The sequence below is a fragment of the Dermochelys coriacea genome, chromosome 2 (genome assembly GCF_009764565.3).
Source record: "Dermochelys coriacea isolate rDerCor1 chromosome 2, rDerCor1.pri.v4, whole genome shotgun sequence".
NCBI lineage: Eukaryota > Metazoa > Chordata > Testudines > Dermochelyidae > Dermochelys > Dermochelys coriacea.
The window spans coordinates 36,467,601-36,491,812 of NC_050069.1; the positions used below are offsets into that span (position 1 = coordinate 36,467,601).

At 41.1% G+C, this 24,212-nt stretch overlaps 1 protein-coding gene across 3 annotated transcripts; it reads right to left on the reverse strand.

Annotated features, from left to right (window-relative positions):
- Nucleotides 1-24,007, reverse strand: LOC119851411 (dendrocyte expressed seven transmembrane protein). 3 transcript variants are annotated; one of them, XM_043507437.1, is made up of 5 exons: nucleotides 23,884-24,007; nucleotides 12,632-12,786; nucleotides 6,312-7,374; nucleotides 1,115-1,444; nucleotides 1-316 (listed from the first exon to the last, which is right to left on the reverse strand). In XM_043507437.1, the coding sequence occupies exons 3-5, from the start codon at nucleotides 7,371-7,373 to the stop codon at nucleotides 233-235; spliced, it is 1,476 nt and encodes a 491-aa protein (XP_043363372.1). In that variant the 5' UTR covers nucleotide 7,374; nucleotides 12,632-12,786; nucleotides 23,884-24,007; the 3' UTR covers nucleotides 1-232. The 3 variants fall into 3 exon arrangements, with proteins under 3 accessions (XP_043363372.1, XP_038247133.1, XP_043363371.1); XM_038391205.2 differs by lacking the exon at nucleotides 12,632-12,786 and having other exon boundaries at nucleotides 23,884-23,959; XM_043507436.1 differs by lacking the exons at nucleotides 12,632-12,786; nucleotides 23,884-24,007 and adding an exon at nucleotides 10,393-10,638.
- Between the last annotated feature and the right edge of the window lie 205 nt (nucleotides 24,008-24,212).

The following is a 24,212-nucleotide window of genomic DNA, read 5'->3' on the forward strand; positions in this document are numbered from 1 at the left end:
TTAAATAATAGGATTAATTATTATTACAGTTTCCCAAATTTTACCAAAATATTGCAGGCTGCTATCTTTTGACATCTATTTTTACTTATTTAAAATGTATATATAATATGCAAATTAACTGGAAGCACTTTATGGAAATATTTTAACAAAGCTGGAGCAATACAGGTGCAATATACAGGGACCTGTTGAACCAAAGAAGTGTGAACTTCTCCAAACAGTTACTTGGCCTTTTTCAAACACTGTTGATGTTTATCATGTCTTTTTCTTTCTTTCTGACCATCCCCATGGCCTTGAATACTGGGAACCAGAAGTGGAACTGAGAAGACAGAAAAGGTGTGTTAGTGATATGTTACCACTGAGTACCAGTCCTTCACAGACCCTGCCATCCAGCATCTTAAACGCCAAGAGCTATTTTTGCATAGAAATCCATTAAAATATGTATTTGGGTAATTCATTGTTTTTTGCACGTGAAAATAAAAAGTTCTTCTCGCTATATGCTATTTGCAGTATCCATCCAATTGTGTTTTACAAAGAGAACTGCATTAACCATAGTGCATCTTGATCTGCTAGAAACTGAACATTGTTAACAGTAAGAAGCTGATTACTAATACCAGTTATTTCATGTTTGGGTCATGAGAACACCATTTATAAAGAAGGCACTTTCCATACATATATGAAGACACAGTCCCTGCCCTGAAGAGCTCAGAGTCCGGGAAGTCTAACTGTGCCAGTGCATGATTATCTGGCCTGTTTAGGTGTGCCTGTGTGTTCTAATATAGTTTGTGTTGTATGGATGGGACAACATGGTGATAGAACTGCAACTTACCTCTGGCCCCAATACAGAAAAACACTTAAGCATGTACTAAAGTCCATTTCTATTCAGGAAAGTAGATTAGCATGTGCTTAAAGTTAAGCTAATATCTAAGTACTTTCCTGAACTGGGGCCTTTATGATCAAGCAGACCAAAACCCTGGATTCAGCTACACCTGGACTTTGGAAAAGTTCTGATCTGAATCTGAACTGTGCAGTTATTCTGAGAAAGTGTGTGTGTGTGCGTGCGTGCGTGCGCATGCGAGAGAGAGAGAGCTCTTTTTCCATAGTGTTCATGGCTTACCGTTGTAGCAAATGAGTTCAATTTCCTTTTTACATTTTTCTGTGGAAATTTTGATCTTTTTCTCAGTAGTTTTGCATGCAGATAATGTATCCGTTTCATCTCTATGCTGGGATAAAATGAAGTTGACACAAGTATTTTAAGTTGCATCAGGGTGGTGGAGAATAATGCAAATATTATTAGACAAAAGATGATGCATCCAAGCTGGATCCATGTTGAGGAGAGCAAAAACTCTGGCTTAGGGAGGCATTCATGCTTAAACAGAGAGGAGTTAAAGTAAAGATTCATTGTCTTGCACTCCCCATTGTTGAAAATAAACGTGTTTTCATTTTTCTGTATGGGGGGAAAAAGCTGATTTTAGTGCTAATTACTTACTTTTAAAATAGTTATTGCATTTCATATTCAGCTGTGCAGAGTTATCTGTATTAGACATGATCATTCTAGCCCATCTCTGGTCAATGAAGGATTGTTCATAACAGTATGTTTACTAGTGAACTCTCCAGTTGTGTTTGAAATGTGCCAAATGATAGGATTTTCACCATGTCTCTTTGGCGTCTGTCCCTCAATCTAAGGGGTCAAACTGTCAGGAGCTTTTTCTTGATGATATTGTCCCTCTCCTTAATTTTATCCTTTTCCTACTGTATACCATTTCAATTATTCCTCTCTGCTGTTTACACCCTTCAGATATTTGTAGTCATGTCTCTGCTTACTTTTCAGTTAGGCAAGAGCTAATTACACTCTCCTTAAATCCAGACTTACAGGAGTGTAAATTAAAGTGATATTTTACTGCTTAATCTTTCTCATAATTTACTCTCTCTACCCCCTTGCCCCTGCCCAGTAACTTTTGTTACTTTTCTCTGATCTCTTTGGTATATCTGATGATTAATAGCTAAAGAGGGGGTGAGGGAAATTTATTCACAAAGATACTGTGTAAATGAGCCAGTGGATAAGAGAAGGAAGACTACATTAGACATTCAATATGAAACACAGATACAAAAAATGGAGCCAGGTTGTGGCTGCCTTTATCAGGAGTTAAATGCTCAAGCGGTTGCAGGATTCATTCTGCTTGACTAGTCTTTGGCCTCTATCTCTGAGACTGACAACTATGGGGCCAATTGTGGTGAAGATAGGGTGGGGTTTTTTATGTGGCTACCTGCCTATAGGGTATTAGAGCCACTCCATAGGATCCAACTTCCATAGACTTCAAGGAAGTTGAAATAAAGGTTTGAACTTTGCAGCCTGGGCTCAAATCTACCAGGAATTGTACTCATTTCCCACACAGCAGAAAACTGAACAGTAATCAGAAGGCTACATTGTTCAGTCAAATCCATCTCTACGCGACCAGACAGGTCTCTGCAGAACACAGTTTAGATTATCCTGTTTGGGTACTACTTCCCTCTATTACAGAGACTCAGTAATGCTCATTTGTCCAGCACAGGTAAAACTGATCAAAAGTCAGAATCTCCATCCCATGAAATTCTGGTATTTTGACAATCGCTTATGTCCAAGTTCAAATTATTGAGTATTTTTGGGAAATGAAAAGTCCTGAATGAAATGTAGAAATGTTTTGCTTCCGCTCAGTGAACTGCATTCCTTCACCTGAGCTGCCCTGCTGCCTCAAAGGAGTTGCAACTCTGGTGCCTCATATCCCCATTCTCATCTTTGGATCTGGCCCCCCAGCCAGATCACATCCCCATGATGCACTGTGACCACAGGATTCCCATTCTATCCCACAGTGGCCCATCCAGAGGGGAAACTGCAATGTATCATGTATGTTATCTGGACAGAGAGCCTACCCAAAAGGGGAAAATGAGGGCACGAAGCCCGCAAACTACAAGTTCCATGAGACACTGCAGTAGTACAAGTAGATTTGATTAGACAAACTGAAATGTTTCAACTGGGGAAAACCCCAATCCAAAATGTTTTGTTTCAATTTTCCCACAGAAATCTTTGATTGTGCAGAAACCACGCTTTCCACAGGAAAAACATTTTGTTTGAAAATTCTTGACCAGCTGCAGTTACTAGTCTTGTAAAGAGAACAGCTTTATACCTTTGGAGAAGAAGAAGCCAGGGTTGGATTAAGGCAATTGCCTCTTAGTAGCCCCATTTCCTTGCAACCACATCCACATCCACTCCTGTAGTACGGTGAGGGGAAAGAAAGAAGCACAGAGCCTGCTGCTTATAGTAGGGTGGAGGTGGAGACAAGCATACTCGCAGATGTCACTGCTTGAAAAAATAAGGGTGTGAGAGTGCTATAAAGCACACTGTTTGGGAAGGCTGAGGGACCATTATCCCCAGAAAGCCAACGGCTCAGGAGGGCAATGGACCAGCATCTTCATGGAACCCACTGTGTTGGGAATTCCTCTCACCCTAGCTACAGAACCTATTGCTGTGCTGAGGGATGTTCCCGCAACAGTCCTCTCTGTGAGTGGGGGCTGCCACCTACAAAGTGATCTGGGTGTGGGACCTTCCCTATAAAGCCCTCTGCTCAGAGCCGAGAGCATCTCTCAGGGATGCCACTGTTCTGGTCTGAGTGACACAATGAAAATCCCCACATGGATCTTTATTTATGCGGTTTGGGAGAAAACCAGAGCATTAGAACTCTCTGCTTAGATGCAGAATGGAGAGAGGAGGCCCCCAGCCATCTGGTTGGGGTTGTCAAGGTCTCTCCCACAGGTGCCCCTCGGAGCAGCTGTGGGTCCCAAAGAACAGCAAGTGTAGCCCAGAGCCCTCTTCCCCAGGCCTACCATGCTTATTGCTTAAAATTTGTAGAGGCAGGAAGTCTGGCCCTTTGAAGAAGGGGGATCTGAGGTTCTACCCCATGCTTGCTGTGAAGATCAGAGTGGCCCTGATGTGCAATAGAGCTGCCATAGTTCATTCCATTATACTGTTTATGCTAACATACTTCCAGAAACTTTGCAAATTGATTTCAATTCTGTATATGAGAATCCTTCGCAGTGCTCACTGGCTAGGGAATAAAAGAGCAGTAACTGGGAGTGAAACCTGAACTCAGGTTTTCTCCATAGCATTGTAGACCACCCCCAGAAATATGAGAGGCAGTGGATTTGAATTTAGTAGTCTCTGGGTTTTTAAGGTGAGTTTATTCTATACTTCCCTTTTGAAGAGTGGCCATCAATTTTATTTTATTTATTGAAATGAATAAGAGAAAAGGAAAAAAATCCCTTGGCAGATCGAATATTAAGTAATTTTAAATCCCTTTCTGTTTGGTTGTAACTTGAAGCAAAATACCTAATTATTTTCCTCATTTTAAGAACCCTCCTCTTCAGAACACCTGAGATTTTTATAATTGCTTCTTGGATAAATGAACTCTTTTGGGGCGGGGGGGGGGGGAAATTAGTGTTAGCACAACTCATCCCAAGAGGAAGTAATAAGAAATGTACCTGCTGAGCAGCAAGAAATTAACAGTAGAGGAATGAACATGTGCTACCCTGTCCACATAGTCAAACATCTTGAAATCTCTTTGAAATTTCTTGATTTCCCAAGGTATCAAGAAGTTGTGTACTTTATGTAAGGTTTTTAGGCCTTACTCCTGCAAGCCGCCTGGGGTGGGCAGACCTCCTGTGCCTTTGCAGGCCCCGCTGATCTCTATGTGGCTCCACCCATGGAGCAGCTTGCAGGATCACAAACTTTGTTTGCAAATATCAGAATTTGAGGGTAAAATGTTGATTGTTCCCTCCCTGTGGCATTCCATTGTGAGATCCACTGTAGGTATTTAGAATGCCAATTACTAGAGAATTCATAGAACATTTAGGTGGAATCCTCTTCCTAGCGCACAAGCTTTCAATGCCTGTTAGTCAGCTTGGGTGGCTGATGATGCTGTTGTTATGGGTAAAGCAGCCCAGAATAAAGAGTATAAATTGTTAAAATGGCCTCCAGTACAAAAAGAACTGTGTATAGAGAGCCGGAATCCTTGTGTGCTTAAAAGGAAATGAAGTTATTCATAAAGAGGAATTAAACACTAGAGCTTTCTTCTGAGACATATCTTCCATCTGTTGCTTTCCTCTGTGATAAACCACGGGCGTCACCATTTTGTGTCAGAGTACTGGTTCCTGTTTAAAATATTCTGTGATTTCAATCCCTCCCCTAAGAAATCTTTCAGTAATGTCACACTCCCAAGAGTTTGTATTTAAACACTACGTGAAGCTTCAAGATAACTTGTTGCCAGAAAGTTTATGGTGATTGGGCTCACGTGGCACAAATTTATGAAGGGGAAGCTGTTGTGAATAGAAACCACAGGGAGGCTGGAAGTTCCTTATGGAAGACATGACCTGGCACTTCCTTTGTGTAAGGGTCTAACTAGAATAAAGTTGCTACCTCACCTGTTTACCTGACTGATTTTGTTTGTGGCACCCTACTTTGGCCTACTGCAAGTTGCAGGGCGGTTCTTTTAGATGGGAGCCATTTCTATGTTATAAATGCTCAAGGGAACGCTTTAAAAAAAAAATGTGGTCACAGAGATCTTCTTCCTCACTCAGGAGCAAATCCAAGTTGGAGACTGCATGGAATACATACGTAAGTGTCACTGTGCAATATATTTGAGGAACACTGGCGGGTTGGTAAAATAGTTTTAACGTTTGCTCCTGGATGATTCAATATTCTGTTAAATGGTGAAATCTTTAAACAACTCAGCTGCACACAGAGACATCTCTTCTGTCACTTTCATGGTAATATGATTTACTATAAAAGTGGTGACCTTCAGGGATATTATCACTAATAGGCTTCATGGATTGTGCTCTTGGGAACAAAGGACAGAGAGTTTCAAGCAGAAGGACCTTTCTGTAGAGCTCCATACCACCAGAGAGCATCTTGTTAGAATGCAATGCAAAACTTATCTTTTTGTGTGGACCTTCCCCACAAGACATCAACATACAGAATGGCTGGTGAAACTGTCCCTTCTCCTATATATCTTCCCCTAGAAATATGAAACCAAAGAAAGAGCAGAGACGTGTCTGGTCCCATACAGCAATATTACTTGAAGCATTGTATTTGGTGCACAGACACTATGATAATGGCCCTACTAGAAATATATGACTAGATGGGTAACGGTGACTTCTCTGGAATGAAAGAGTCGAGAGAAATATCTATGGGCCTGATCGAGCATCTACTGAAGTCAAGAGGAATTTTTTCTATACTAAAACTTATCAGGAGCAATATATTGTATTATAGGTAAGGTACTTACTTGGTACCTGACTTTGAAATTAACCTCTAGCTTTGGTAATGCTTGGAGATGCTTGCTCACTGAAAAAATTAGCCAGTAAAGCAAATAATCTACTGCTGCAAACAGAACCCAGATGCAAAGATTAGTAAATACAGGGATTAGAATGCGTCCTATGCTTTTCCTTTCCTTGTGTGTTAGGCGGAGGGATGGGACTATCACATACTCTTTTCTTTCTTTTTTACTGAGTGGAAGAACACAGGGCTTTCTTTGCTGCCTTTGGTGCTCATCAAATTCAATGAACTGTTTTGTAATGTAAATATTCTTAAACTTCACACTATGAGTACCCAAGAATTTTCTGAAGAAAAGGTATGTGCCAAGAAGAACTAGAAGAATCCCTATTATAGGCAACAGCTTCTGGTTTATATAGGGCTGTATAGCCAGTATAGAAGATATATGATTAGTAACACTCTGGATTTGTTGTTTTGTGGTGTTTAACTTCATTTTCAAATCTTCATCTGAAATTAAGTAAGAGACATTGAATTTGTCTCTCAGTGATACTACTTCTTCCATTGGGTTACTTAAACGTTTAGCCTCATTATAAATCCACTGAATTATTTTAATATAGAGTTTTATAAAGGCAAATTGCTCAATCTCTAGATTGCAAGCTATACTATCTGCCAATACCTTTAGGTTGTGAAAAATATTTTGGATTGTGCCAGCTACCACAACACCAGTCCCAGCAGCAATAAGCGCATTTCTACCTTCACGCAAGCTGCAAGAAAGAACAAACAGCGTGCTAAAGCAGCGCATGTGCTTGGAGGAACACAACCCAATAGACAGGCCAATCCAGGTGGACCCAGAAATTGCTAAGGAAGCCAAAGGATAGTGTGCTAGAAAGGAATGCAAGCCAAGAAATAAGAGGCTGCTTATGATGAAGCTAACAGTAGAGCAAACTGCAAAAAGCTGCAACAGATTCTTCCATCCAGGCTTCCTTTCTGATACAAAAAGTCCCCAAATGTGTTGAGTTATTGAGGCAAAAATTCTCATTTTTTTCTGAAGATTGGTAATCCACTGCTGGCTCATACTAGAAATAAAGGAAAACAAAACATGGCATTAGTCACAGTTAGCTGCATCTATTAGTAATATGCTTTCAACTGACTGCCAACTGCCAACTCTTTGCATTACAAAATCTGCAGAGGGGTTGGGAAGAGAATGGGGCAGCCAGAGAGGTCTCTGAACCAGAAGGATCACCTCTATGGTGCAAAAGGATAGCTCCATCTGTATGCCCATTCAGTCCTTTACCTCTCACCAATTTCCCAGACAGAGAAAGGCAAAAGAGGCAGTGTCAAGGAAAACCTGGACATATGGTAACCCTATAACCTTAAAGACTCACTCTTGCCCTCTATAACCTTATTTCCTATGTGCTGCTGTGTGTGTGTGTGTGTATGTATGTATGTGTTTAAATTAGAGCATTCTTGTGAAATTAAATCAACATTTGCTAGGTAATAATATATTTCCTGCAACCACATCTTTTTTTCCCTTCATTTTTTACAATATGTTCTTTATAGTGAGATTTCTCCAAAGATGCAGGACAAATTTATATGCATATTAAAGTTTTAACATATTATTATGTCAGATACCAATTAAATAAGACAAACTATTGCAATTTTGTCCTGTAATAGGAAGCTGTTGTCTTTACAAATACCATTTGAAGATATTATGCTGGGTTTTCTTTCCCCTGAACACAGCAGGTCACCAGTAATTAGGCTAGTAGTTCATACAAATACAGTATTTTACTTGCACTTGAGTTTATGAATTCACTGAAGCGTTCATTGTATTGTGTGTCTCTTCCTCTCCTTGTTGTTACTTATTTGGTTTTAGCAGTATTTGCATATGATACAAAGTAAGAGAGGAGCAAGTTGTCTAGTGGTTAGAGCAGGGGCCTGATTCCAGCTATGTTCTAGTCTGAGATTTCTTTATTCTATTCTCCACTCTGTCATTGCCTCATTGTGGCTTGGCCATCCAGGTGTGGAGCATAACCTAATGGCTCCTGCATGCTCTCAGTGCTCATTGACTTTCAATGGGAATGTAGGGTGCATAACAGCTCTTTGGAAATGTGGAATCCCTACCAGTATCAGGCTTGGAGAAGTCATTTAATCTCAGTTCCTGAGTTTACTCAGCTGTAAAATGAGTGCAGTAGCAGTTGGTAGTTATAATGCTTGACACATCAGAGGAATGTTATAATTAATGTTTGTAAAGTATTCTGGGACCTTCAGGTGGAAGGTGTCATGCCAGGCTTCAGATAAGTGACTCAGGGACAGAACTGGGAAGAGGACATGGGAGAAACCAAATTTCTACCCTAGCCACTAGAAAAGATGCTCCTTCCGGTCTAATCTATCGTGAGCATTCTCGTCTCCTTATGTATTGTATGTATTGCCGTGTGAGCTCATGATCCCTTTTCTGGTGGGTTTGTACACAAGGATAGAGTCCCTGTAATGATGACATGAGCTCAGTCACCGCAGAACATGTATTTATTATTGGAAAAGGGGACAGAATCACACCCTGTTGCTGAAAAGTTCCTATCATTGTTACTCCATGAGCCAGGGGTCCTTCCAATTTGGAGGAGCCAGCCTTTAGGAGCTGGCTATGGATGTGGTGCACACACATAGACCCAGCCAGCACAGTAACTCTGTTACAGTATGTAGTCTAGTTCAGCGTTTCTCAGATGTGGCCACCGTGGCCGCATGCGACCACCAGGGGCTTTTCTTGCGGCCACAGCCTCCTGGGCTGTGATGGAGACGGAGGGGCCCCTCCCCCTCCCTGTTGCACCTGGATGCACTGCCTTGATCTTGGTTGCTGGGGCTACGAGCAGGGATTGGATCCTGCCCCCCTCTGGAGTCACCTGGAGCACAACGCTGGAGGACCACGCAGCCAATGAGTTCCCTGCCTTCCCAGAAGCGGTGGGACGCAGACTTTGGGCTTCAGCCCTGGGGTGGTGAGGTGGCAGGCTCTAGACCTGGGGCTTCAGGCTCCAGACTCCGGCCACACAGCTTCGGGCTCCATCTCTGGGCCCCATTCTCCAGATGCAAGGCTTCAGGCTCTGGCAGCAGGGCTTCAGGCTCCAGCCCCCTGCTACCTCCTCCAGCCCCCAACCCCCATCTCCCCTGGCCCCCACTGCCTCCCCCGACTCTCCATTCAGGGCTTTATTTGTCGCCAGGCTTGCCAGGGCTAAGTAAGCCTGCTGTGAAAAGTGTTACTTGTATGTTTGTAAATATCACTTTTCATAACAGACTTACTAGCTAGCAATAAATAAATACACGTCCAAATCATTGTAATTTGTGCATATTTATTTGGTTTTCCTAAAGCTAATTAAGTATTTTATGAAAAAGTATGAGTGCAGCCACCAGCAAGAGTTAGTGGTCGTATTCTGAGGCCACCGAAAAATTTGTCCTGGTAGTTAGCACAGGTAAGGGATTACTTACATATTATTATTATTATTATTATTATTGTAGCAGGATTCTGTAAATGGATTATTTTAGTTTCATCTAATAAGGAAACCTTTAATCTACACATTAGAAAACAAATACACATATTTAAATTTTAATATTAGCCATGTGCACAGTGGTGGGACAAAGGTGGAGTGGCAGAGGGTCAGGGATCAGAGGATTTGCAGCTTTGCAGGTACTTTAGTCTTTCCCCTCAGCAAAGGGAGTGGGTCCAGGACTGTGGAAGCTACTCCACCTATTAGAGCAGCAGAGATTTTACCCCACAGCTTGTGTGGGAGGATTCCTGCCCCTAGTGCCCCTATTACAATACTCCAGTCCTCAAATGAATTAGGCTAAATAGATCTGGTGTTCAATTTTTTGCAGGCTCAGACAGGGCCGTCCTTAGCCATAGGAGAATAGGGCAGCCACGTAGGGCACCACTCTGCCTAGGGCACCACTGTGCTGGGAGTCTGGACAGACGGGAAGCAGTGCAGCCTGTAAGAGCAGGGCTGCTGGGTCCTAGAGAGAGCCGAATGCAGCACAGGCTGAGGGAGGAGATTGGCTGCTGGGGTCTCTGGGAAGGGGAGGGGATAGGAGTGGGGGAAGGAGGAACTCACCTGTAAGTGTGACTCTGTCCCCTGGCGTGAGGTGAGGCAGGCTCGGTGGCTGCAGTATCTATTGTTGCCCCCCATAACATCCATTTTTCTCCCCCATTCCCCCCACGGAGCACCCCCCCATTCCCCCCTCACGGAGTACCCCTCTCTCCCCCCTCCCCTCCAGCAGGACTGAGTTTGGTGAGGGGAAGGTGGGGGGGTTGACTGGTTGCTTGCTGAGGAATGAAAGTGAAAGTAACTCACTTCCTCCGCAGCCAGCCAGGACTGGAATGGTCACTCAGCTGGCTGGGCCAGATAGCATGTGTGAAAAATCAGGATGGGGGTTGGGGTAGGGTGACCAGATGTCCCACTTTTATAGGGACAGTCTCAATTTTGAGGTCTTTTTCTTATATAGGCTCCTATTACCCTCTACCCCCTGTCCTGTTTTTCACACTTGCGGTCTGGTCACACTAGGTGGGGGTAATAGATTCATAGATACTAAGGTCAGAAGGGACCATTCTGATCATCTAGTCTGACCTCTTGCACAATGCAGGCCACAGAATCTCACCCACCCACTGCCTGCGAAAAACCTCACCTATGTCTGAGCTATTGAAGTCCTCAAATCGTGGTTTAAAGACTTCAAAGAGCAGAGAATCCTCCCTCAAGTGACCTGTGCCCCATGCTACAGAGGAAGGCGAAAAACCTCCAGGGCCTCTTCCAATCTGCCTTGGAGGAAAATTCCTTCCCGACCCCAAATATGGCGATCAGCTAAACCCTGAGCATATGGGCAAGATTCACCAGCCAGATACTACAGAAAATTCTTTCTTGGGTAACTCAGATCCCACCCATCTAATATCCCATCTCAGGGAATTAGGCCTATTTACCATGAATATTTAAAGATCAATTAATTACCAAAATCACATTATCCCATCATACCATCTCCTCCATAAACTTATCGAGTTTAATCTTAAAGCCAGATAGATCTTTTGCCCCCACTGCTTCCCTTGGAAGGCTATTTCAAAACTTCAGTCCTCTGATGGTTAGAAACCTTCGTCTAATTTCAAGTCTAAACTTCCTGGTGGCCAGTTTATATCCATTTGTTCTTGTGTCTACATTGGTGCTGAGCTGAAATAATGCCTCTCCCTCTCCAGTATTTATCCCTCTGGTATATTTATAGAGGGCAATCATATCTCTCCTCAACCTTCTTTTAGTTAGGCTAAACAAGCCAAGCTCCTTAAGTCTCCTTTCATATGACAAGTTTTCCATTCCTTGGATCATCCTAGTAGCCCTTCTCTGTATCTGTTCCAGTTTGAATTCATCCTTTTTAAACATGGGAGACCAGAACTGCATACCTGTGAGGTCTCACTAGTGCCTTGTATAACGGTACTAAGACCTCCTTATCCTTACTGGAAATACCTCTCCTGATGCATCCCAAATCCACATTAGCTTTTTTCACAGCCATATCACATTGGCAGCTCATAGTCATCCTATGATCAACCAATACTCCAAGGTCCTTCTCCTCCTCTGTTACTTCTAATTGATGCGCCCCCTGCTTATAACTAATAATCTTGTTATTAATCCCTAAATGCATAACGTTACACTTCTCACTATTAAATTTCATCCTATTACTATTACTCCAGTTTACAAGGTCATCCAGATCCTCCTGTATGATATCCCAATCCTTCTCTGAATTGGCAATACCTCCCAACTTTATATCATCTGCAAACTTTATTAGTACACTCCCACTTTTTGTGCCAAGGTAAGTAATAAAAAGATTGGTCCCAAAACTGATCCCTGAGGAACTCCACTAGTAACCTCCCTCCAGCCTGACAGTTCACCTTTCAGTAGGACCCCGTTGCAGTCTCCCCTTTAACCAATTCCTTATCCACCTTTCGATGTTCATATTGATCCCCATCTTTTCCAATTTAACTAATAATTCCCCAACTGGCACGGTATCAAACGCCTCACTGAAATCGAGGTAAATTAGATCCACTGCGTTTCCTTTGTCTAAAAAATTTGTTACTTTCTCAAAAAAGGAGATCAGGTTGGTTTGGCACGATCTACCTTTTGTAATTGGTGCCTATATAAGACAAAGCCCCAAATATCGGCACTGGCCCTATAAAATCAGGACATCTGGTCACCCTAGTTCGGGAGTGTGTCTCTCCCCTGGGCTGGCAGCTGGGGGGAGCTGTGCAGGGCAGGATGAGCTGCTGTGGCTCCGTGGGTGCCCCGTCCCTGAGATCAGATGCTGTGCTAACTTCACCATGGTCCATTGGGCTGGCAGTGGTGCCCATTGGCATGTGATCGGACCTGAGGGTTTGCTGCTGTTTTTGCCACTCTGCACCCCAAGAGGTGGATTTGGGAGTGCTGCAGTTTTCCACCTAACTCCTCTTCTACTGCAGCTGTTGGACCAGCAGGCTGGGGTGTGAGTGAGCCAAGCATGAAAGCAATACTGTGTTGCCATTTAGATTGTCATTTAACAACTTTGTTTTGCCAAAAATTCTTGCTAACAATCCTGAATCCAATTTCAATATTTTTTTTTAAAATCAATATCTTAGCCAAAACTAGAAAATTAAGTTGTTGACAATTTTGGGGCAGGGAGTGGGCCAGTTTTCATCAGAGAAACAAAAAATGTTGATTGGCTTTCCTACAGCCCTGTTACTGCTAAATAGAGCCCTCCAACAACTGTAATATGCTCATCTCCTTACTAGTGCATAGAGTGACCATATGTTGTACTAAGAGTCTCTTACTTTTTTTCCCAGTGAGTCAGTATAGCTTTTACCAGCCCAGAGGTTGGGCAGCCAATGTCTAACATTTTTACAATGTTTTGTCCAACTTTCATAAAGTAAATACACGGTTAATATGAGTTAAAAAGGCTAGGGACACTTCCTTATGAAGATCTGTGCAGCAGATCAGGCTAGAACTGTGAAAATGTCAGTTTTTGATGGAACTTTAGAGGCACTGATTTATCATGTATTTCTGGCCGTGCCCAAAATGTGCTGCTATTGCTAATGTCTTTCCAAACAAAAATAAGGCACAATAGGACTTCTGTAACATTTCTGTGCTACCTGAATCTAAATGAGATGATTCTGTGCTGACTTCATTTTGGTCACTTTGTGCTTTACCTAGGAGTAAAACTAGGGTTATATTTTGCCACTGTTAGGAAACCCAGCTTATTAAACTGTATAATGCTATTGATCTATTTACGGTATAAGGTTGATAGAGAGTTGTAACTAATGTTAAGACTGATGCCCACTATACATTTAAAACTAAAAAGTGGTTTTGTAAAAATGACATGGGTTTCCAACTCTATTGTGTCTCAGTCAGAGCGGAGCACCTGGTGAGGTGTCTTCAAGGTCACAGACTCACGGGTATCCTATATTAGTTATTTTAAATAATATTTCTGATAATCTGATAATTTAAACAGTTATTTCTTTAAAAAAACACCCTTATAAGTTATGTCATATCGAAAACAACTTTCCAGGTCACAAAAAAGAAAACAGAAAGATGAAATAGGATTAGCTGTACAAGCAGAGAAGGGTTCTATACTTAAGTTTGTATGTCATGAAAACAACAAAGTTGATCAAGATCATCAAGTAACTGCCGAAGAAAATTTTTATGCAGACGAAGCTCAAGAAACGCAACAACAGCTGAACAATCATTTGAAACAGATGCAGACAAAAAACAAGAAATTACAACAGTTGAAACTGTACTAGCATGGGATATAGATGACATTGGCATGTGGCTGCAATCTTTAAACAACAAATTCTGTTCCATTATACTTAAGAAATGCCCTGGGAGAATAAAAGGTCTTGAATATCCTAAAGACGTTAGAGGTAGGAAATTCACAGAAAACAATTACTACAAAAGACTTTCTAATGGTGAAATTGTCAACAGATGGTGGCTTGTGTACTCTAAATGCAAGGATGCTATATTTTGTTTCCAATGCAACCTTTTCAATAGTTGCAATTTTAAGATAGCAATCATGGGTATTAATGATTGGAAAAATCTTAGTCACATATTACCACAACATGAAAAGGCATAACACCACATTGAAAGTATATCTATCAACAAACAATCTTGCTTTTAGAGGAAGCGTTAAGAAATTATTTCAGCCCAAAAATGGCAATTTTTGGGGCCTTGTACTACTGTTGGAAAAATTTGACACAGTGATGAGTGAACATCTCCGAAAAGTAACTGAAAATGAAATACAAGAGCACTATTTGGGACCAAGAATTCAAAATGAACTGATCATGCTAATGAGTGATAAAGTGAGAGACAAAATAGTTTCATTGGTTACTTTGGCAAAATATTTTGCCGTAATTCTAGATTGCACTCCGGACATAAGTCATCAAGAACAGATGTCATTAGTAGTGAGATTTGTCGACATTAGTGATTCAGCACAGGTTACAGTTAAGGAATCATTTATCACATTTTTAGAAGTAGAGGACACTACAGGTTTTGGATTTCTTCAAGCTCTCCTGGATGAACTAAAATGAATGGAATTGTCCGTAATGAACATTAGAGGACAAGGCTATGGTAATGGTGCCAATATGAGAGGATGCATTTCTGGCGTGCAAGCTAGATTGCTGGCATAAAATCCATGAGCCTTTTTTGTTCCGTGTGCATACAAGGGCCTTAATTTGATTTTGTGTGATATGGCCAAGTGTTCTGTAGAACCTATTTCTTTTTTTGGTTTGCTGCAAAGCATTTACGTGCTCTTTTCAGCTTCCACTCAGCGATGGCAAATATTCAAAGCTCATGTCAATGGTATTACCGTTAAGCCTCTATCTGAGACACGCTGGGAAAGCAGAGTAGAAAGTGCAAAAACATTGAGACATCAATCTGAGGAAGTTTATGAAGCACTGGTTGCTATTTCGGAAGAAGCCAGAGATCCAAAAGCTAAAAGTGAAGCACAGTCATTGGCCTCTGAAAAATCCAGCTTCAACTTTCTAACATCTATTGTAATCCGGTATGACATTCTTGCTAAAATCTCAAGTGTAAGCAAAACAATGCAGAGTCCAATGATGCAGCTTGATTCCACACTTACCTTACTAAACAACACAGGAGACTTTTTAGTGAAATACAGAGAAAATGGATTCAAAGAAGCACAGGTTACAGCAAGGGAGCTTGCACAGGCACATGGTGTAGAACCAAAATTTCCATGTCTGAACATGAAACGAGTTTCGAGGAAAAAACAGCAAGCAGAATATGAAGGCACAAATGAGTCCATAGATGATCCAGAAAAGAAATTTGATGTTGAATTATTTAATGTTGTGATGGATAAAGCAATATCTGCCATTGATGAAAGGTTTAATACCTTACGAGCACACCATGAACAGTTTGGCTTTTTGTATGACATAACTAAATTCAATGAAATAGGAAAACAAGAGCAGCAAATGATGATGAAGTGCAAGAGCCTAGACAGCCTCATGAAGCAGGGTGATTGTTTTTATTTGAATGGACTTGAACTGTACGAAGAATTGAGTACATTGTCATCAAAGTTGTCACATGCAAAATTAGTGATGGACATTGTACAGTTTATTCATATCAGGAAACTTGTTGACATATATCCTAATGTGTACATTGCCACTTGTATTCCACTGACAATTCCTGTAACAGTAGCAACAGGAAAACGGAGTTTCTCAGAACTAAAGCTCATTAAAAACTATCTCCATTCTACGAGTCAGGAACGATTGACTGGTCTTTCTATTCTTAAAAAGAAAAGGAGTACTTGTGGCACCTTAGAGACTAACAAATTTATTAGAGCATAAGCTTTCGTGAGCTACAGCTCACTTCATCGGATGCATTTGGTGGAAAAAACAGAGGAGAGATTTATATACACACACACACAGAGAGAACATGAAACAATGGGTTTATCATACACACTGTAAGGAGAGTGATCACTTAAGATAAGCCATCACCAGCAGCAGGGGGGGAAAGGAGGAAAACCTTTCATGGTGACAAGCAGTGTAGGCTAATTCCAGCAGTTAACAAGAATATCAGAGGAACAGTGGGGGGTGGGGTGGGGGGGAGAAATAACATGGGGAAATAGTTTTACTTTGTGTAATGACTCATCCATTCCCAGTCTCTATTCAAGCCTAAATTAATTGTTTCCAGTTTGCAAATTAATTCCAATTCAGCAGTCTCTCCTTGGAGTCTGTTTCTGAAGCTTTTTTGTTGAAGTATAGCCACTCTTAGGTCTGTGATCGAGTGACCAGAGAGATTGAAGTGTTCTACTGACCGCTATTCCTACCTACATGCCTCTAGCTTTCATCCAGATCATACCACTCGATCCATTGTCTACAGCCAAGCGCTACGATATAACCGCATTTGCTCCAACCCCTCAGACAGAGACAAACACCTACAAGATCTCTATCATGCATTCCTACAACTACAATACCCACCTGCTGAAGTGAAGAAACAGATTGACAGAGCCAGAAGAGTACCCAGAAGTCACCTACTACAGGACAGGCCCAACAAAGAAAACAACAGAACGCCACTAGCCATCACCTTCAGCCCCCAACTAAAACCTCTCCAACCCTTCATCAAGGATCTACAACCTATCCTGAAGGACGACCCATCACTCTCACAGATCTTGGGAGACAGACCAGTCCTTGCTTACAGACAGCCCCCCAATCTGAAGCAAATACTCACCAGCAACCACACACCACACAACAGAACCACTAACCCAGGAACCTATCCTTGCAACAAAGCCCGTTGCCAACTCTGTCCACATATCTATTCAGGGGATACCATCATAGGGCCTAATCACATCAGCCACACTATCAGGGGCTCGTTCACCTGCGCATCTACCAATGTGATATATGTCATCATGTGCCAGCAATGCCCCTCTGCCATGTACTTTGGCCAAACTGGACAGTCTCTACGTAAAAATGAATGGACGCAAATCAGACGTCAAGAATTATAACATTCAAAAACCAGTTGGAGAACACTTCAATCTCTCTGGTCACTCGATCACAGACCTAAGAGTGGCTATACTTCAACAAAAAAGCTTCAAAAACAGACTCCAAGGAGAGACTGCTGAATTGGAATTAATTTGCAAACTGGATACAATTAACTTAGGCTTGAATAGAGACTGGGAATGGATGAGTCATTACAAAAGTAAAACTATTTCCCCATGGTATTTCTCCCTCCCTCCCACCCCACCCCCCACTGTTCCTCTGATATTCTTGTTAACTGCTGGAATTAGCCTACCTTGCTTGTCACCATGAAAGGTTTTCCTCCTTTCCCCCCCCTGCTGCTGGTGATGGCTTATCTTAAGTGATCACTCTCCTTACAGTGTGTATGATAAACCCATTGTTTCATGTTCTCTGTGTGTGTGTGTGTGTGTGTATATAAATCTCTCCTCTGTTTTTTCCACCAAATGCATCCGATGAAGTGAGCTGTAGCTCACGAAAGCTTATGCTCTAATAAATTTGTTAGTCTCTAAGGTGCCACAAGTACTCCTTTTCTTTTTGCGAATACAGACTAACACGGCTGCTACTCTGAAACCTTTCTATTCTTGCAATCGAACACTTTGTCTTTGTCATATGATGACATTATTACTGATTTTGCAGCCAAAAAAGCCAGAAAAATTGCTTTTAATTAAAAACAAATCCTTGTTTCAATACCTCTTCATAGAAATTTCCAATAAAATGTTAACAAATTTAAAAAAATATATTATTTGCATCATTCTGTCAATAAATCGGAATTTTTTCTATAGCGCTACTTCTTTAGTGCTAGTCCATCAGCATTACAGTATGCTTAATTAAATTAAACTGTTTTTAATAAAGTGCATGTGGCAAGTTTTCCAGTACTGTAAGCTCATGTTTGTGTTGCTAAGAGCAAGTCAGGCATGGGGCACCAGTTTAATAATCTTGCCTAGGGCACCATAAATCCTAAGGACAGCCCTGGGCTCAGAGACCTTCTATGAAACTCCTAAGATACTTAGGGCTGTAGTCCTGTGTGGTACAAGAAATTTTTAAGCTCTGCTAAGGAAGCAGGCGAAGCTTATAAGCTCTGCAAACCAGATCAAGGAGACTGCAGACTCCGATGGTGAAGCTTTGGTAAGTTCTATGGGTCAGCTGGTGAAAATTGTCATAGCTCCACAATGGAATCAAGCACAGAACTGGAGGGCCTAAGTGGAGATATGACTGGAGGGTCTGACCCAGTATACTGAAAAGTTCTGGATTTCTGTTCTTTAATGAATAATTTATATAAATCAAATGCAAATATTTTTAGCATTAATGTAACATTAAGGCAAGCACTCAAATGTGAGACAATCACAAATTACAAGGTTGATTTCTCTTGCACCATCCCTTTTACACACGCATATTTTTCTATTCCTCTCCTCCTTATTATATAGATACTTCCGTTCATTATTGTTTGTTAATGATTATACTCCCAAAAATATGTAGGCTGTGATACATGGCTGTGGAGCTCAGCATACATCACAGAAAAGATCGCCCAGATCTAAGATAGCTTCTGAAATTAGGGAGATGAAGAGAGAAAGAAATACCAAAGCAAGACTTTGGACACGAAAAGCCAGGATGGTGGACCCATGAAATATGCATAAACTCTGAAAACAAACTTGAATGTCTAATTCCAGGAAGAATGGGCTGTTGTTATGAGTTACAAAAATTGGCATGTGTTTGCATATCACTTCACTACAGTTTAGCAAATACGGGGTCAGATTGTCCCTAGTTTTTCTGCTGATATGCAGTGGGGAGTTCACAAGGGGCTATTAATGGTCGGAGTCCCATGGCCCCTGTGATAAATGAAGAGTGTGTGTGTGTGTGTGTGTGGGGAGAGCGGGGGGGGGGAGCTCCCTTTTATGAGCACCCAGACAGCCAGTTAGCTGTAAAATCCCTCTTGGTGACTGTTCTCTGCTTGCTTTATCTGAAAAGGGTTAACAAGCCCACAGCTAAAAGAAAAGGAGTGGGCACATGACCAAAAGAGCCAGTGGGAAGGCTAGAACTTGGGAAATTGGGAAAGAAACTTTCCATTTCTCTGTTGTTCTTGGGAGAAGGAGACACAGAGCAGCAATGCTATAAGCAAGAATGCTATGTAAGACTTCAACCAAGTATAAAAATTCATCTTCCATGCCTAGAAGAAATCATTGGACAGGGCATGTTTAAATAGACGCAATTAGGTTTATTTCTTTGTTTTGGCTTGTGGATCTCTCTGTGCTAACCCCAGATACTTTTGTTTGCTTGTAACCTTTAAGCTAACCCCCAAGAAAGCTATTTTGGGTGCTTAATTTTGGGAATTGCTCTTTTAAAATGTAGAAAAAGCCTAAGTTCCAGATGTATTTTCTTTCTTTTTGTTTTTAATAAAATTTACCTTTTTTAAGAACAGGATTGGATTTTGGTGTCCTAAGAGATTTGTGCATGTTGTTTGATTAGCTGGTGGTAAAAGCTAATTTCCTTTGTTTACTTTCTCAGCTCTTCCCCTGAGGGGTGGTGGTGAAGGGCTTGAGAGTACCCCACAGGAAGGTATTCCCAAGTGCTCCTTCCAAGGTCCAAGGTGGGTTTTTTTTGTATTTGATTGGTGGCTGTGTTTACCAAGCTATAGTCAGAGAAAAGCTGTAACCTTGGGAGTTTAATACAAACCTGGAGTGGCAAGTATTAATTTTTAAAATCCTTGCGGGTCCCCACCTTCTGTACTCAAAGTGACAGAGTGGGGATTCAGCTTTGACAGCCCCATTTTCCTTCCGTACTCACCCAGGGCAATCAGTACAGTGCCTGCATTTGGGAGTGCTCAGAAAATGATTGTGCACAATCCCGTCCCCAGTCCCCACAGTTCCACCTCTGTTCCAACACAGTTCCAACTCAGAATAGTGTCAAAATCACACAATCACTGATTGCATCCCACCTGCTCAGCATCTGTTTGTTTTATTTCCCCACCACCCAATTCTTAAATATAAAATGTCATCACCTGAATATAGCAGGATCACTATAAAGGGTGAACACTGGGGACTTTCAAAACAAAAACAAAAAAGTCTTGAAAGCCAAAAATTCTTTGGAGTTGCATCAGCTACTTGCTCTCTAAAACAGCTGATCATCCTTGGGGCTAGAAATTAACACCCTGGTTCAGAATTAGAAACAGATCTGTGTGAAATGGTTCAGCTAAAAATCATGAGTCAGTCCTTAAAACAAGTGGTAAAGTCTGAGAGCTTTCTGGAACTTCTAATATGGAAAAAGTAAATCAGTGAAGCTATGCTAAAGTATGGCTAGACTGCATTTTAGTAGCAGGGGAAAAAACAACCCCTCTATATCTACTGTAATATTGAGGCAAAGTTCCCTCCACCAAAGGGCCTCATCCTTTTGTGTCTGTTGCCTAGTTTCCGAGCATTTTGCCTGCCAGAGATCCTGCACTTTCATTTTTACAAGTCCCATGTCTTCCTTTTAAGAATGCAACATGGTTATTCTTGTATTCCCCAGCATACACTGATTTTTGGGATCATTGCCATTATATATAACAAAAAGAGAAACCAGCTTGGGAAAGCAATTCCCCCATTAGATTCCTATTTTCTGTCAGCATCTATATATTATTGAGGGAAGGTGGATCCTAGTGATTCGAGCAAAAGATGGGAGCCAGCGACTGCTGAGTTCTACTCCTGGTACTGGCCTGATTCTTGCCTGTGTCCTCAGGCAAGTCACTCAGTGAATCTGTGCCTCAATTTCCCCACCTGTAATTTAGCTATTTAAAATGGGAATCCTCATAATCATCTACTTCACTGGGTACTGTGAGGATTAATTATGGGAGCGATGCCAGCAGAGAGTGTGGCCTGTGGTATTTAATGTTTGCCATGTGCTTTGATGATGTAAGGATTACAGACTGTAAGAGCTAAGAACTATTATTTAATCTCATTTTTAAATGAAAGACAAGAATATTGGGAAAGGGTTTTTAGGCCAGATTGCTGTCTTCAGACACTGTCCACTGTTGTTGAAGGGGGGTGAAGAACAACTGCATAGTACCAGGAGTTCCTGGAGAAAGGCATCTCACTCAGCCACAGTCCCTCTGCTAGAACAGGAGTTCTGCCACCCTTTTGGAGCACATGCTCTCAACACCCCCTGTTCCAGCCCCCCCTCCACTGTCTGGTATGGAAGAACTTGGGCAATAAACATCCTCTTTTTGGGGAAATTTAGCATTACACCAGCCTGTGCTCCCCAGCTCACCGTAGTTGTCACCTCTGCGGGATCACAGGTCGGGGAGGTTGCTTCTTGTACCCTCTCCCAATCTCTTGATCACTGATAATCTAGCTATTCCTTTTTATTTCACATTCATATTCTAGAACTAAAATCAAAGACAAGAAGTATCAGCGGTGCCGAAGGGAAAGGAGACCAACATGGGAACGTTTCTGAAAACATCTCTACACAATGTAGTCTGCTACATATATAATGTAATGAGAGCTATATTACTGATATACAGCTTCACTACCCTGGTCCAAATTCTTTATTGCCTTTTTTTTAAAATGACTTTCACCTTGGAAGGAGCATGCAAAATTCTGTCTCATAAAAATGTAAAGTGAGAGAATTAATGGAATTTGCCAGCTAATATAAACTAGCTTCCACAAAATATTTTGACTTGTCAGTGCAAATTCTAAATCAAACCACTAGACAATATAAACATGGCTTATTTGACAGTCATGATTGCATATTGTAAAGGCATACAGTCAAATACTGAAGTCCTTATTCCATTTTGACACAGTCTTTTCTTGGGAAAAGCCCAAGGATTGCAATGTTGTCTAGTCCATACACAAGTTGTTGGGTGGGGGTGGGAACTTGCATAATCACAGTCTGCTTCATGCCTATCTAAAGTCAAGTATAGTTTGACCACAAATGGCCCCATTATTTCAACAGCTACTTGAAGGCAAAAGATTACTCATAAGGAAAGGGTGGCTTTATGAAACAATTCCCCACACAATACACAGTATTTTTATATAAAGCAAAAGTTTTATTAATGGCTGCATTTGACATTGTGATTTTGTCTCATGCATTATACTTGTGCTTTGCGTGCTATCTAATTTGCTTTTTAAAATCCACTAACTATATACAGAATACATAAAAGTAGGAAAAAGAAAATCACTTATGAGTTTCAAAATATTCACTTCCCACCTCCCCATCCTGTTTCAGCCATCAGAGTTACACTGAGACTTAGAGTTGTTATTTCACCTTTTTAGAAGCACCAGGAAATACTATGAGGGTTTTATGAAGAAAAAAAATAAATGTAGAAAAGTTGGTTAAAACTTCTGTTTGCTTGATAAGTGTGGGGCATTCAGCACAGAAATTAGAGCCTGGCTCAGAAGCTCAATGAAGTCAATGGAAAGACTCTTAGGGTATGTTTGCACTGCAATAAAATACCCATGATTGGCCCATGTTAGCTGACTTAGGTTGTGGGACTATAAAATTGCACTGCAGACATTTGGGCTCAGGCTGGTCCCAGAGGTTTACTGATCCCAGACTCCATCCTGAGCCCAACTGTCGACACTGCAATTTTATAGCCCTGCCGCCCCACAAGCCCGAGTCAGCAGGTACAGGCCAGCCATTGGTATTTTATTGCAATGTAGACATACCCTTACTGACTTCAGTCAGGCCCTTGGTGTTTAATGGAAGGTTTCTATATTTAAATTGTATTTAGAGAGGGGAGTGATAGCAACAAACACATGTCAATTACAATACATTATGATACATACATGAATATGTAACTAAAATAGAAACATACGGTAATACAAAGAAAATTAGGTAAAGTAACTATCCATAAACAGACAAAAACAAAGATGTATCTAAACACCACACATTCTTAATAAAGATCAAATAACAAGAGACCACCTTTGAGGTATATGACTCAGTAAAGATAATAAATAGTGCAAGGTGGAATGGATTTATTTTATTCTTTAGGCTAGTAAGTTTCTCCCCTGTAAACATATCCAATACTGAGCCAGATACTCACAGAAGACACATAGTGATTATGCTGTGGGATAGCAATAGTAAGTCTTGCAGCTACTAAAAGAAAATGGAGGAAGGTCTACATTTTTCTAATAGGAACATTGCTAACAACACCCCACAATGTTATGGACACAGGCCCCGATGCTGCAGACCTTTAAAAACATGCTTAACTTCAAGCACAAATGTAATTTTTTGTATGTTTGCAGCCATAGTTAATTGTGTGGGAAATCCCAAATGTAACTTGCATTTAGATTAGTTCCCCAAATATATGTATGAATGTACAATTGAACCACCTATGTTCTGGAAAAAGCCTAAAGCTGAATTGCAGCGCCTTCATTTAGGATCAGAACTTCAGCTGGTGTGATTTGGTGTAGCTTCACTAACTTTATCGGAGCTTCCATGAGTTACACCAGCTGAGAATCAGGTGTTTAAAGTGAATGCTTAGTCCTGGAATATTAATTTAATTTTTTAACAGTGTAAAATCAGTACTTAATAGTTACAAACAGTTAACTTATTTTCCACTTCAAGCCCTTTTAGAATAGAACCCTAAAGATTTACTTACCCTAAAGACTGGAAAGTTCTTCCGTAAAGCACATGAAGATACTTTGGGTTGCTGTACTTGTTGATTTTGGTGAGAACCAGGGAATGGAGCTAATAAAAAGATTCACATGAGTCACTTGTCCCCCTGCTCCCCTGCTGAGTCAGGCACACCACAGTTGTGAAATTATTTTGGTTTTGACAAAGATAAATGAGGATGTAAGTTATGCACAAAACTGAAATAATGTATAATATGCAAGTGCCATTTTTTTCTTAAAACTTTCCTCCTGTCAGAATAACAGAGATCAACAAATGAGTTTTAGGGACAGACTTGGATACCTTTAACTTTGGTTG

What these genes read in the sequence shown, in the direction of transcription:
- LOC119851411 (XM_043507436.1), bottom strand. Translation starts at nt 10,472, where the DNA reads ATGTTATGGGGGGCAACAATAGATACTGCAGCCACCGAGCCTGCCTCA. An exon ending in ATTTCAAAGTCAGGTACCAA is followed by an intron (nt 1,445 to 6,311) that starts GTAAGTACCTTA and finishes CCCCCCATACAG; the next exon opens with AAAAATGAAAACACGTTTAT. An exon ending in TGAACTCATTTGCTACAACG is followed by an intron (nt 317 to 1,114) that starts GTAAGCCATGAA and finishes CTGTCTTCTCAG; the next exon opens with TTCCACTTCTGGTTCCCAGT.